The sequence below is a fragment of the Vitis vinifera genome, chromosome 10 (genome assembly GCF_030704535.1).
Source record: "Vitis vinifera cultivar Pinot Noir 40024 chromosome 10, ASM3070453v1".
Lineage (NCBI taxonomy): Eukaryota > Viridiplantae > Streptophyta > Magnoliopsida > Vitales > Vitaceae > Vitis > Vitis vinifera.
Window position 1 is genome coordinate 790,535 of NC_081814.1, and position 15,789 is coordinate 806,323.

General features: G+C 35.0%; 3 protein-coding genes across 3 annotated transcripts; all 3 read right to left on the reverse strand.

Moving 5' to 3' along the window:
• Nucleotides 1–1,668: 1,668 nt before the first annotated feature.
• Nucleotides 1,669–3,242, reverse strand: LOC100265886 (probable F-box protein At4g22030). Its single transcript, XM_002263446.5, has one exon. It carries the CDS (start codon nucleotides 3,149–3,151, stop codon nucleotides 1,856–1,858), a length of 1,296 nt encoding a protein of 431 aa, XP_002263482.2. The 5' UTR covers nucleotides 3,152–3,242; the 3' UTR covers nucleotides 1,669–1,855.
• Nucleotides 3,243–6,932: 3,690 nt separating this feature from the next.
• Nucleotides 6,933–8,222, reverse strand: LOC100853684 (probable F-box protein At4g22030). Its single transcript, XM_003632902.4, has one exon. It carries the CDS (start codon nucleotides 8,220–8,222, stop codon nucleotides 6,933–6,935), a length of 1,290 nt encoding a protein of 429 aa, XP_003632950.1.
• Nucleotides 8,223–10,463: 2,241 nt separating this feature from the next.
• Nucleotides 10,464–11,759, reverse strand: LOC100853721 (probable F-box protein At4g22030). The gene has a single exon (XM_003632903.1). The coding sequence runs from the start codon at nucleotides 11,757–11,759 to the stop codon at nucleotides 10,464–10,466; it is 1,296 nt and encodes a 431-aa protein (XP_003632951.1).
• Nucleotides 11,760–15,789: the final 4,030 nt, after the last annotated feature.

The window sequence follows — 15,789 nt, forward strand, 5'->3', positions numbered from 1 at the left end:
TTAATATTTAAAAAAATTTAAAAACAAATAAACAGGTGAGTAATTATGACTGGTTTGCTCACAATTGAATCCACTCCCATATTTTTTTAGATGAGATTCAAGGTGGAATTCACATGCAACAAAGGTCTTAAACACTCAGACCAACCACACTATGGTGGTGTTTGTTTTTTTTATTTAATTTTATATAGAACTTTAATGCTTAATAGTGTTAAATATTAGATTATTTGTTTTTGTAGTATTTTATTTATATTAAGTATTAAAAATTAAAAAAACCAATATATTATTTTTTCTATTTAGAAAAAAGCTATATATTTTGATTTTTTTTATTTAGTAAAAAGTTTATAATAAGTCATGAAAAAATAGAAAAACAAACAATCTAAATTTTAAAACTAAATTGCTTTTAACAAAAAGCCAAAAAAATAAACATCACCTACAACAAATTTCTGAATTAATTCCAGCCCCACCTTCATCAAGAAGGATCCAACCAACAATATCAATGTCAAATTTATACAACTAACCAATAGAGTCAACAACCATGATCATAGGCCGTTGCCAAGCAATAAAAGTAGATCTCCTTTTGGGGCATGTTCATTTTACATTTGAATATTGCAGAGGGATGCTGAAAAGCAATGGGGGATTGGTGGGGCAAAGTGACAATGTGTTCACATTCACAACCCACTCCTACACTTTCTTCTCTTTCGCTCATTCTTGAATTCATTTTTGCCAAAATTTATATCACATAAGCTTATCACTGATAGAAAGATATATAGGTTGTAATTACAACCTTTATGTTAGGTTGATTAATTTAAAGAAAGGAAAGGAAATTTTAAAAAAATTATGGGAAATAATTTAATAATATTTGGATTTCATAAAGAAAAATGTATTTCTTAGATCTAGTTTGTATATGATTTCTTTTCTTTTTTTAAAAGAAAAACATAAAATAATAATAATTTTGGTATAAAAATTAGAAATTTTTATAAAAAAATGTAGAATTACCTTATGTTCTTAAAAATTACTTTACAATATTTTAAATTTTTTTTCTAATTACTCAATTTTTTAAAATGGGTTTTAAAAATCATTATATTTTTAATTTAAATCTTTGAGAGTTGTTGTCTTTTATATAGAAGATATTATTATATTGGGCTTTTAAAAATATAAAATAGAAAATATACCGAAATGGATACTTATTAATTTAATTATTAATAAGAACCTTTTTTAAGCCTTCCAAAACAAAGAACCAGAAAATTAATTTAAACATAGGAGATAGTTAAGATCCCTGGACAAATTTTAGGTTTACATTTTCCTTAAAGGTCAACAGATTATTGTTTGTCAACCCCATGAAATCTTTATGAAAACTGAAACCTAACAAACAATTTATACATCTTGGAGTGATCTACTTAACTTTTCCTTCCTGCTGTATTCTGATTCTCAGCATGAAAATTCTTTAGTACTTTATAATGGGTCTCAAATTCAATGGAGTGACAACAATGTACCGTAAAGAGAATCATTCGGTAGCAAATCCAACATTGAGTATATGGTTTATGGATTAAAGCCAACCACCCACCCCCATTGGAAAATGAAATTGACCCGGAAAATGCATCAGTTTTAGTTGAATTCATAATTTCTTAATTTTCAGTTTTGGTGAGCAGATGTGTTCAAATTGCTGTATAGAAAATGGACTAATTCAATTTCCATGGAATATTCAGATCTTTTAGCAGTCTGATTTCAATTGAATGAATGAATACATGAATTACTAGATTGTACAGCCCTATTGTGTTTATAGACAAGGTTAGCTTACAATGATATACAAGATTTAGTGTATTATCAACAAAACTAAGGATGAACCTCTAGGATATTAGAAGAGCTTGCTTGCGAACTCTTCAATGGCCTCTCCTTTTTTGGAAGAAGAATAAGAGGATGCTGCCAGATCCTTGAGCCCGGACAAGCTTCTTCCTAGCTGTAGAGCCACCTTCGTTTCAAACAATTCCCCGTTCTCTCTTCTCCCCACATCTCTTTCATTCAGATTTGACTCTATGGTCTCTTCCATCATCCGGAAGAAGCCTGCGTTGCTTCTATACATCTCAAACACCATGCCCATTTGCCCGCCATGCTCCATTGTGTTCACCACGCTTGCCATGGCTCCAGCTACGACTCCTAGTGTGGCGGCCCAGGGACCGTGAGAAGATCCCACGAACGCAGTTCCACAAGCCGCTAAGCCTGTCAATAAGGGACCAGAAATGGCGAGCATCCTGTTAACTTTCAAGGCTATTTTGCCCAGCCTCAAATAGTCTTCAGTGTCCTTTCTCTTCAAAACCCCAACTACTTCTCTCATTTCTTCCTCCAACTCCACACTCCAACCATTTCCATCTGTTCTCCCACTCTGCCTGTCCTGCCTTCGCCTGTGCTCCGGCCACCATACAGCAGGCTCCACAGTTTTGGGGAATTTATCGAGCATCGCTCCTAGTAAAGGAAGCGGGAAGGCCTTGTCCAGTGACAAAACTTTCTCCATAACTTCCTCAACATCGGTACTAGTAGGAGTGCCACAAGAGAGTGTTCTTTGAATCTGGCCATGAAGCTGCTTAAACAACCTCGCGGCATTGCGCTGTTCTTCGACGAGTTGAGATGGCTGGATCTTATTCATCACCACCAACATCCCAGTGGCTGCCAAATACATCAGAGTGGAAGAGAGCTTGAGAGCTACAAGGGGTCCTCCTACACTTGTAGCAGCAATTCCAGCCATGGTTGCAGCAGTGAGTGTGATTGCATTAATCGATGTCAAAAGAAGATGGTTCCAATTATCACGCTGCTCCCCGATATTCTTGTGCATCTCCACTCTATCTGCCACAGCCTCCATGATTGCATGGAGTTTAGCAATCACCGAAGGATCAGAAACATCGCTCACAGAAGGGAAAATACCATTAGTACTCGGCTCGTATTTCTTCTCCAAATTGCTGGTGGTTGCAGCTGTGAGACCAACTCCCATGTCCAGTACTTCCTGTAGTACCAAATCTCTAGCGGGGAGGTTCAAAGATAGGCGGCCGGGCTGGAGTTTAGGCATATTGATAGTAGCTCTTATCATTCCTCTCCGGCAACGAGATGAGGAATAAGCCACTGACGTAATAACAGCCGATGAAAATTGAAGACTCACCATGTCCTCTCCTTGAACGATCTGTATGAGTTTCTTCTTGTTGCTAAGATTGGTTGATTCTAATGGGTATGTAGTGAATGGCTTAGGCTTGTAGTGAAATGTGGTGGCAATGCAACCTGGATTATATATAGGGAATGGGAGTGGACCAAGTACGCTATTCAACGTTTGAATGGTCTCATGGGTCTTGGCTTAGACCTTTTCTTGTCTTTGGTTAATTGGTGTTTCACCTCTCAATTACGCTGCTTGTCAAATAGGGCATTGAGGCAGTACTTCATTGACTTTTAACCTGCGAAAACCAGTAAAACCTTGAAATAGGCGTAGGCATTACAAGTACATATTTTAATTAAGAGTTCAAAATCCCAATGAGTACGAACAATTCCTTCAGCTCATTATCACTCGTTAGAGATATTTGTCAAATGTTTTTGAGGTGATATATGATGAAGAATTTAAATTTAAATTCCCAATAAGGGGTCATGACCAGAAATAATAAAATCAACTTTTGCTTCTCCAATATTTCTGGGTCTGAATTCTGTAGCCACATATCGTTGATCAGCAGATATATTTGACGTAACTAAAACATGGGATTTGTTCAAAGATTACAAGTATTTTGAGCATTATCACCATTATTTGGTCAAAAAGTGCTACTGTTATAATCCAACATTCAGCCTGTCTGAGACCCAAATGTTATGGCTTAAAGCAAGCACTAAGTGCATTGTATGGTCAAATTAATGGATACTTCAAGCAAAAATCTATGTTGTATGTTAAGACGAGGTATGAATGAAATATTTGGTATTTGCCTTTTAAGTTTATGGTTTGATTTATACTAGTGAATGTACGTATTATTTTAATGAAAGAATTTTAAAAAGATGATGATCACTAAATTTGAGATGATTGATTTAACTTGATGAGTTATTTTCTTATGTTGGAAATACAGAAATTTTTATTTTTCAAGAGAAGTATAAAAATATTCTTCTTTAGAAATTTGAAATGAAGAACTAAAATCTAATGAAAACTCTTATGAATGTCAATGAAAAATTTTATTTGAATGATAGGGGATAAAAGGTTGATATTCAAGAGTAATGAAGTTTGGTTGGTAGCTTGTTATATCTCACCAATAATAGGTTAAATATTATGCAAGCAACAAGTCTCTTATTAAGGCTTATGCAAAGTTCAAGCAAGCTTTATTATGATGCAAGTAAGAAAGTCTTAAGATATTTAAAAGGAACAAGTTCATATAGTATTTGGTACACTAATATAACTGATCTTTAGCTTTGTTTTTTTTTTAAAAATTTTGTAGTGATTGGATAGGTTTCATCGAAGATTGAAAAATAACCATAGGCTATATTTTCAATCTTAGTTCAGGTTTGTGGAATTCAAAGAGTCATCAATTGCTTTGTCTTCCTTAGAAGCGGAACATATTGCAACAACTTTTAGAGCTTATGAAATTATTTGGTTAAGAGGAATTTTAGAAGATATGAAACAACATTAAGAAGAGCCCACAATTATCCATTATGATAATCATTCAACGATTTTTGTGACAAACAACCTCCATGTTTCATGGGTGCACAAAACATATAAAGATACTTTTTCATTTTATCAAAGAGTTGGTAGTCAAAGTTATTATTAAGATGATATATTATAACATCAATGAATAACTTGGTGATATATTTATGAAATCTCTATCTTTAGAGATATTTGAGTTTTCACGGATATTTTAGGAGTTGCAACATTTCAGCATTAAGTAGAGAGTTGGAATTAATGTTGATATTTTATTGGTTAGCTACAATTTTATTTTAAATCAAATAAAATAAAAAATATAGTATACCATCTTTGGAAGTATTCCATACTTGTATAAGTGGATTAGTGTTAGTCAACTAGTAGTTAACTTATTTAAGAATTTGTTAGAGTTGGATTGTTTATTTAAATGCAAATTGATTAATAAAAAATCAATCTAATTCAATTAGACTTCTTGCTTCTTATCCAAACATTTTTAAGTGCTCTATTTTATTTTTACTTCTCACTTCTTAATAGTTGAACTTCTTTTGGATTATCAGGCTCATTCCTTAACTTAGGCTTTCTTTGGTGCGATCGATCTCACTTGTAGATTTAGAAATATTTCCCTCAAATATGGGAAGAAAATTGTGAAAATATTTCAATTAAAAAGTAAAGAGTGTGTGTGGGAGGAGGAGGGAAAACAGGGAAACTAGAATTATACCAGGCACATGCAATGATGCTGTGGAAGATGACACGGAACTGGAGCAACACATACTGGTGATTGACCCATCCCACCACCGGCTTGAAGGCCCAGAGCCGCATTTACATCCATTAGAGATTTTCAAAAGGATGTAATCATATCTGATAGTGTAAATAATGATCAATGTATACAGCACTGCTGGATAATCCTTCTTGATCTTAGTTTTCACATGGGTCTAGGGTCTTCTTGCATTTCATAAGAGTATACAATCTAAGGGTCTGGTCATGGACTGTAAGTATTTTATATCAATGCCTCTATGCCAAGCCTAGTCACCAATCTGCAATTTTTTTAGGCTTTGTTTATATGGTTGTTTACTCTAAATTAAATATTGATTGAGGAATTTCTTATGCCAATATGTAGCAAGGTCAACCAGGGAACTGGTTTACATCCAATGCCTTCATTGCATCTATCTCTGATGTGCATATGGCCCTCTATTCCTATGTATTGCTTGCAAGATTCCATATAGTATTGAAGTTATACAAGGATCAAGGTGAGGGTTGCCTACCTATATTTCCATGAAACTTGAAGATATGATCATGGACATTACCCTCAACAACCAGCCCATAGTAGACCATTTATACAAAGTTGTTCCAAGGTGAAGATGTCAATTATTCGATGACCCCCTGAAATAAATAATTTAATTCGGCAATTAATTAGAATAGAACAACACGTTAGACATAAATCAGTACCCGTAGTAGACCCTAGGATTTCCGGAAATTTAAGGTTCACATTTAACCCTAAAACTCCATGAAATCTATATAAAAACTGGAACATTATTTCTACATCTTGGAGTCTATTAATTAATTTTTCCTTCTTGTTGGATTCAAATTCCCAGCATCAAAGTTCGTTAAAATTCAATGGAGTGACAACTATCTACTGTAAAGAAAGAATCATTTGGTGGCAAACCCACCATTTACTTTGCCTTATGATAGAAGTCAGAACCTCCTCAGACTCAAAAGTATCTGCCTTATTTCAATAGAGTTCAAACGAAGGAATGATAATTTTGACCTTTTCCATGTATAGTTTACACTGTTTTTCCTCCCCTCTATATATAGTATATATGGACTCGACTAACCCACCAACCCCATACGAAAATGAAACTTTTCTGTCTCAGAAGCTGCATTTTCTTAGTTGCCATTTAGATTTTCATGCTTTCTTCACTAGAAAAAAAAAAAAAAAAAAACCAAAGAAATTTTAGATGATAAAGAAAAAGTATAAAGTATTGCATTGTTTATTATTCATGGACTTTCATCTCCAAATTGACCCAGAAATACATCGGTTTTAGCTGAAAGCATATAAAACTTTTTAATTTTCAGTTTCGGTGAGCAGATGTGTTCAAATTGCTGAATAGAAAACGGACTAATTCAATTTCCATGGAATATTCAGACCTTTTAGCAGTCTGATTTCAATTGAATGAATGAATAAATGAATTACTAGATTGTACAGCCCTATTGTGTTTATAGACAAGGTTACAATGATATACAAGATTTAGTGTATTATCAACAAAACTGAGGATGAACCACCACGATATTAGAAGAGCTTGCTTGCAAACTCTTCAATGGCCTCTCCTTTTTTGGAAGAAGAATAAGAGGATGCTGCCAGATCCTTGAGCCCGGACAAGCTTCTTCCTAGCTGTAGAGCCACCTTCATTTCAAACAATTCCCCATTCTCTCTTCTCCCCACATCTCTTTCATTCAGATTTGACTCTATGCTCTCTTCCATCAGCCGGAAGAAGCCTGCGTTGCCTCTATACATCTCAAACACCATGCCCACTTGCCAGCCATGCTCCATTGTGTTCACCACGCTTGCCATGGCTCCAGCTACGACTCCTAGTGTCGCGGCCCAGGGACCATGAGAAGATCCCACGAACGCAGTTCCACAAGCCGATAAGCCTGTCAATAAGGGGCCAGAAATGGCGAGTATCTTGTTAACTTTCAAGGCTATTTTGCCCAGCCTCAAATAGTCTTCAGTGTCCTTCCTCTTCAAAACCCCAACAACTTCTCTCATTTCTTCCTCCAACTCCACACTCCAACCATTTCCATCTGTTCTGCCACTATGCCTTTCCTGTCTTTGCCTGTGCTGCGGCCACCATACAGCAGGTTCCACAGTTTTGGGGAATTTATCAAGCATGGCTCCTAGTAAAGGAAGCGGGAATGCCTTGTCCAGTGCCAAAACTTTCTCCATGGCTTCCTCAACATCGTTACTAGTAGGAGTGCCACAAGAGAGTGTTCTTTGAATCTGGCCATGAAGCTGCTTAAACAGCCTCGCAGCATTGCGCTGTTCTTCGACGAGTTGAGATGGCTGTATCTTATTCATCACCACCAACATCCCAGTGGCTGCCAAATACATCAGAGTTGAAGAGAGCTTCAGGGCCACAAGGGGTCCTCCTACACTTGTAGCAGCAATTCCAGCCATGGTTGCAGCAGTGAGTGTGATTGCATTAATGGATGTCAAAAGAAGATGGTTCCAATTATCACGCTGCTCCCCGATATTCTTGTGCATCTCCACTCTATCTGCAACAGCCTCCATGATTTCATGGAGCTTAGCAATCACCATAGGATCAGAAACATTGCTCACAGAAGGCAAAGTAGTATTAGGTCTGGACTCGTATTTCTTCTCTACATGGCTGGTGGTTGCAGCTGTGAGACCAACTCCCATGTCCAGTACTTCCTGTACCAGATCTCTAGCGGGGAGCTTCAGAGATAGGCCGCCAGTCCGGAGCTTAGGCATATTGATAGTAGCTCTTATCATTCCTCTCCGGCAACAAGATAAGGAATGAGGCAATGAACCAATAACGCCTGAAGATTGAAGACTTGCCATGTCCTCTCCTCGTACGATCTGTATGAGTTTCTTCTGGTTGCTAAGATTGGGTTATTCTAATGGACGGGTATTGAATGGCTTAGGCTTGAAGAAGTGTAGTGAAATGGGGTGGAGATGCAACCTGGATTATATATAGGGAATGGGAGTGGACCAAGTATGCTGTTCAACGTTTGAATGGGATCATGGGTCTTGATTTAGACTGTTTCTCGTCTTCGGTTTATTGGGGGTTTCACCCTTCAATTAGGCTGCTTATAAGCCAGGGCATTCAAGCAGTCCTCCATTGACTTTCAACCTGAAAAAACCAGTAAAACCAAGGAATTGGCAAAGACATTACAAGTATATATATTTTAATTAACTGTACAAAATCCGAATGATTATGAACAATTCCCACAGCTCATTTATGACTTTTTAGAGATATTTGTCAAATGGATTGAGGTAATATATGACCAAGAATTTAAATTCAAATTCGTGGTAATAGCACTAATGGGTCATGACCACAAACAATAAAATCAATCTTTAATTTGCTTCTCCAATATTTCTGGGTTTCAAACCTGTAGCCATGGACACCACCTTTTTTTTTTTTTTTTCTTTGTTTCCCCTCTTCTTCTTTTTTTTTTTTTTTTTTTTTTGTGACTAAATTGTTGCAAAATTTAATGAGAAATTTAAATACTTTGCACTGAAACCTCTTGTGCCTTGCTTATCACAATGATAACACTTAAATTACCTAATCTTTCTTGTTGCCTTTCTATTTAGTTTTTCTTAATCCATATTCTTTAGTTACTTTGTGACTATCACCTAAAATAGTATTTTCCCAATCAAAATAACAAAATGAATCCTCCACTCGTGATTTCTATGTTTGAGTGAGTGGGTATATGAGAGAAAGAGAGTCCAATGGTAAGAAATTAATATGTGAAATTGAAAATAATTAAAAAATTTACCTATTTCAAGTGCTCAATTCTTACCTGAATGCATGAGGGCTTTTAGATTTTCACCAAAAAAATATGAGAAAACTCATATACCTAGGATTATAATGTTAAGAGGTTTATAATTTATCGAAAAAAATAAAAATTATAATAAACAATTGATCAATCATCATGTAGACAGTCAAACTGTAAACAAATTTAACAACATTTATATCGCTATATATTGAAATCGTGCAATCAATCCACAAATTGACCAAAAATACTTACTCCATCACATCTAATGGTTTGATGATATTTAATATTTAAATTTTGGGAACCAAACATATTCTAAGAAATGCCTTTTTTTTTTTTAACTAGATCCATCATCCTCGGCTGTTGCCAAACAATACTAAAATTAGATCTCCTTTTGGGCATTTCAATTATATATTTGAACAATGCAAAGGGGTGATAATATAATTATGTTACCAGTTCTTCACTTTTGAGTAAATAAATGGGAATGGTGAGGACAAAGGGATAATGTCTGCACATCGACAAGCCACCCCACAATTTCTTCTCTTTTGGTCATATTCTTGATTGCATTTTCGCCAAAGTTCACATCACATAAATTTAAAATTAATTAAATGAAAGGTAATCATAGAAAATGTAGCCATAATTACGACCTTAATGCCTCTTGGAGTCTATTTAATGGAATGACAACTATCTACTGTAAAAAGAATCATTTGGTAGCAAACATATTCGTTGACTTTGGCTCCTATGATAAAAGTCAGTGTCTCCTCGACACACTGTCTTATTTCAATAGAGTTCAAACAAGGAATGATAATTTTGAACTTTTCCATGTGTGGATCATTAATTACGTGGTTTGTCTTCTTCCAATGACTTTTATGCATATTATGGATTCTAATAGCCATCCAACCCCATAAGAAAATGAAAATTTCAACCTCAGGAGCCGCATTTTCTTAGTTGTCATTTGGATTATCATGCTTTCTTGCACTAGAAAGAAAACCAAAGAAACTTAGATGATAAAGAAAATCGATAAATTATCACAGTGACCCGGAAAATGCATCAGTTTTAGTTGAATTCATAATTTCTTAATTTTCAGTTTTGGTGAGCAGATGTGTTCAAATTGCTGTATAGAAAATGGACTAATTCAATTTCCATGGAATATTCAGACCTTTTAGCAGTCTGATTTCAATTGACTGAATGAATACATGAATTACTAGATTGTACAGCCCTATTGTGTTTATAGACAAGGTTAGCTTACAATGATATACAAGATTTAGTGTATTATCAACAAAACTGAGGATGAACCACCACGATATTAGAAGAGCTTGCTTGCGAACTCTTCAATGGCCTCTCCTTTTTTAGAAGAAGAACAAGAGGATGCTGCCAGACTCTTGAGCCCGGACAAGCTTCTTCCTAGCTGTAGAGCCACCTTCGTTTCAAACAATTCCCCGTTCTCTCTTCTCCCCACATCTCTTTCATTCAGATTTGACTCTATGCTCTCTTCCATCATCCGGAAGAAGCCTGCGTTGCTTCTATACATCTCAAACACCATGCCCACTTGCCCGCCATGCTCCATTGTGTTCACCACGCTTGCCATGGCTCCAGCTACGACTCCTAGTGTGGCGGCCCAGGGACCGTGAGAAGATCCCACGAACGCAGTTCCACAAGCCGCTAAGCCTGTCAATAAGGGACCAGAAATGGCGAGCATCCTGTTAACTTTCAAGGCTATTTTGCCCAGCCTCAAATAGTCTTCAGTGTCCTTTCTCTTCAAAACCCCAACTACTTCTCTCATTTCTTCCTCCAACTCCACACTCCAACCATTTCCATCTGTTCTCCCACTCTGCCTGTCCTGCCTTTGCCTGTGCTCCGGCCACCATACAGCAGGCTCCACAGTTTTGGGGAATTTATCGAGCATCGCTCCTAGTAAAGGAAGCGGGAAGGCCTTGTCCAGTGACAAAACTTTCTCCATAACTTCCTCAACATCGGTACTAGTAGGAGTGCCACAAGAGAGTGTTCTTTGAATCTGGCCATGAAGCTGCTTAAACAACCTCGCGGCATTGCGCTGTTCTTCGACGAGTTGAGATGGCTGGATCTTATTCATCACCACCAGCATCCCAGTGGCTGCCAAATACATCAGAGTGGAAGAGAGCTTGAGAGCTACAAGGGGTCCTCCTACACTTGTAGCGGCAATTCCAGCCATGGTTGCAGCAGTGAGTGTGATTGCATTAATGGATGTCAAAAGAAGATGGTTCCAATTATCACGCTGCTCACCGATATTCTTGTGCATCTCCACTCTATCTGCAACAGCCTCCATCATTGCATGGAGTTTAGCGATCACCAAAGGATCAGAAACATTGCTCACAGAAGGGAAAGTACCATTAGTACTCAGCTCGTATTTCTTCTCCAAATTGCTGGTGGTTGCAGCTGTGAGACCAACCCCCATGTCCAGTACTTCCTGTAGTACCAAATCTCTAGCGGGGAGGTTCAAAGATAGGCGGCCGGGCTGGAGTTTAGGCATATTGATAGTAGCTCTTATCATTCCTCTCCGGCAACGAGATGAGGAATAAGCCACTGACGTAATAACAGCCGATGAAAATTGAAGACTCACCATGTCCTCTCCTTGAACGATCTGTATTGAGTTTCTTCTTGTTGCTAAGATTGGTTGATTCTAATGGGTATGTAGTGAATGGCTTAGGCTTGTAGTGAAATGTGGTGGCAATGCAACCTGGATTATATATAGGGAATGGGAGTGGACCAAGTACGCTATTCAACGTTTGAATGGTCTCATGGGTCTTGGCTTAGACCGTTTCTTGTCTTTGGTTCATTGGTGTTTCACTGCTTGTCAGCTTGGGCATCGAGGCAGTACTTCATTGACTTTCAACCTGCAAAAACCAGTAAAACCTTGAAATAATAAAATCAACCTTTTGCTTCTCCAATATTTCTGGGTCTGAATTCTGTAGCCATATATCGTTGATCAGCAGTGACGTAACTAAAACATGGGATTTGTTCAAAGATTACAAGTATTTTGAGCATTATCACCATTTTATGAAATTTCCAGACGTCTTTCTTTCCAATCAACATACCGTATTCCAATGAGAGAATAGGCTTTCTTTTTGTCAATTTTTTTTTAAAAAATTTTATGACTAAATCACAAATTCAAAATAATTTATTAGTAGGGTCAATTATTATTCAAAAATAACAATGAGAAATAAAGAGATAAGTTTAGTCTTGATATTTTTTTTTTTTCTTACAAGCTTTATAGTTTTTATTTTTATTTTTTATCTATACGTATATATTTGATTTTCTTCCTATTTCTATGACAAATCAAATAGATATTTTGAGTTTTTTATATTTTATTTTATTTTTTCCTTTTTTATGATCCTAACACAAGGTAATTAATTATCAGAAAAAAATCCCTCAATTATTATAGGAATTATATTATAATAAAATGATTGGTCTCATTAATGTTTATAATATAATTAAGATAATTGATAATATATAGAAGAAAATGGAGAAGTTGTTGTTCTCAATTATAGTTTATTTAATAAAAAAAAAACATTTTAAATATTTTTCTAACTTAGAAAACAAGTTTACAAAACTTGTACAAAATCAAAAATTTTTAAAAATAATTCTGAAAATAAAACATTTTTTCTTTTAAAAAAAAAATTGACAAGTTTTCAATTGTTTTTAAAGAATATTTTGAGTAAGAAAAATGCTTTGGGACTTTTTCATGGTACATAAAATATATAAATACTTCTTAAGAATAAACCACCAAAACTATTTTTTATATTAAATTTCTAATCAAAATTTTGTTAATTTTGTTAATTTTTCTTTTAAAAACGATTAAGAATTACTCTTAATATCTGTTCTAAAACTGTCGGCCCTTTGTATTTGACTGGTCGCTGGACCATGGAGCGGCGGTTAGAATTTGACAGTTTGGCGGCATCCTTTAGCAAAGATGAGGTCATGGGAATAGGAGGACAGGCGCCAGTGGGCGCTGGCCCTAGTTTATTTGGTCAAAAAGTGCTACTGTTATAATCCAACATTCAGCCCTCCATGGAAATTGTCTTGAGACCCAAATGTTATGGCTTAAAGCAAGCACTAAATGCATCGTATGATCAAATTAATGGATACGTCAAGGAACAAAGTGAAAATCTATGTTGTATGTTAAGACAGGAGGTATGAATGAAATACTTAGTATTTGCCTTTAAGTTTATGATTTGATTTATACTAATAAATGTATTATTTTAATGAAAGGATTTTAAAAAGATGATGATGATTAATTTGAGATGATTGATTTAACTTGACGAGTTATTTTCTTACCTGATGAGTTGTTTTCTTATGTTGGAAGTCATCTAATGGGATGCAAAAAAATTTATTTTTCAAGAGAAGCATGAAAATAATCTTCTGAATGCCAATAAAAATTTTTGTTTAAATGATAAGGAAGAAAAGGTTGATATTCAAATATAATGAAGTTTGATTGGTAGCTTATTATATCTCACCAACAATGGGTTAGATATTATGTAAGCAACAAATCTCTTATTAAGGTTTATACAGAATTCAAGCAAGTTTCATTACGGTGCAAGTAAGAAAGTATTAAAATATTTAAAATGAACAAGTTCATATAGAATTTGGTACACTAATACAACTGAAAGGAAAACCTGGTGACCTATATATTTTTAGTAGAAAACACTACCCATATTCTCTATCAATCTCCTATTAATCTTGGTTGTAATATCCATATTCTCTATCAATCTTCTACCAATCTCGGTTGTAATTTACAGCTCACACACATCTCTTGTTACCAGTATATAATACAATGAATCACAAAGGAATGACATGCTCTCATTTTTTTATTCTTTGTGTAAACCTAACAATAACTAATCGTTAGCTTTGGATTTTTTTTTTTATTGTGATTGGATAGGTTTAATTGAAGATTGAAAAATAACCATACACTATATTTTCAATCTTAGTTCAGGTTAGTGGAATTCAAAGAGTCATCAATTGTTTTGTCTTCCTTAGAAGCGGAACATATTGCAACAACTTTTAGAGCTCATGAAATTGTTTGGTTAAGAGGAATTTTAGAAGATATGAAACAACATCAAGAAGAGCCCACAATTATCCATTATGATAATATTCAACAATTTTTGTGACAAAGAACCTCCTTGTTTCAGGGGTGCACAAAACATATAGAGATACTTCTTCATTTTATCAAAGAGTTGACGGTCAAAGTAACTATTAAAATGATATATTATAACATCAATGAATAACTTGCCGATATATTTATGAAATCTCTATCTTTAGAGACATTTGAGTTTTCTTGGATATTTTAGGAGTTGCAACATTTCAGCATTAAGTAGAGAGTTGGAATTAATGTTGATATTTTATTGGTTAGCTACAATTTTATTTTAAATCAAATAAGATACCAAATTTTGTACTTGTATAAGTGGGTTAGTATTAGAAGGCTAGTAGTTAACTTATTTAAGAATTTGTTAGAGTCAGATTGTTTATTTAAATGCAAAATGATGAATAAAAAATCAATCTAATTCAATTAGACTTCTTGCTTCTTATCCAAACTTTTTTAAGTGCTCTATTTTATTTTACTTCTCACTTCCTAATAGTTGAACTTCTTTTGGATTATCAGGGTCATTCCTTAACTTAGGCTTTCTTTGGTGCTATCATCTCGCTTGTAGATTTAGAAATATTTCCCTCAAATATGGGAAGAAAAATGTGAAAATATTTCAATTAAAAAGTAAAGAGTATGTGGGGGAGGAGGAGGGAAAACAGGGAAACTAGTATTATACCAGGCACATGCAATGATGCTGTGGAAGATGACACGGAACTGGCCCTCTATTCCTATGTATTGTTTGCAAGATTTCATATAATATTGAAGTTATACAAGGATCAAGGTGAGGGTTGCCTAACTATATTTCCATGAAAACTTGAAGATATGATCATGGACATTACCAGCCCATAGTAGACCATGAATACAAAGTTGTTCCAAGGTGGAGATGTCAATTATTCGATCATGAACACCTTAAATAAATAATTTAATTCGAAAATTAATTAGAATAAAACAACACGTTTGACATAAATCAGTACCCATAGTAGACCCTAGGATTTCCGGAAATTTAAGGTTCACATTTAACCCTAGAAGTCAACATGTGTGTAAAAGTACTCCACGAAATCTATATAAAACTAGAACATTATTTCTAAATCTTGGAGTCTATTAATTAATTTTTCCTTCCTGTTGGATTCTAATTCTCAGCATCAAAGTTCGTTAAAATTAAATGGAGTGACAACTATCTAGTGTAAAGAAAGAATCATTTGGTGGCAAACCCACCATTTACTTTGGCTTATGATAGAAGTCCGAACCTCCTCAGACTCAAAACTACCTGCCTTATTTCAATAGGGTCCAAACGAAGGAATGATAATTTTGACCTTTTCCATGTATAGTTTACATTGTTTTTCCTCCTCCAATGGCCTCTATATATAGTATATATGGACTCGACTAACCCACCAATCCCATAAGAAAATAAAACTTTTTTGTCTCAGAAGCTGCATTTTCTTAGTTGCCATTTGGATTTTCATGCTTTCTTCACTAGAAAAAAAAAACTAAAGAAACTTTAGATGATAAGGAA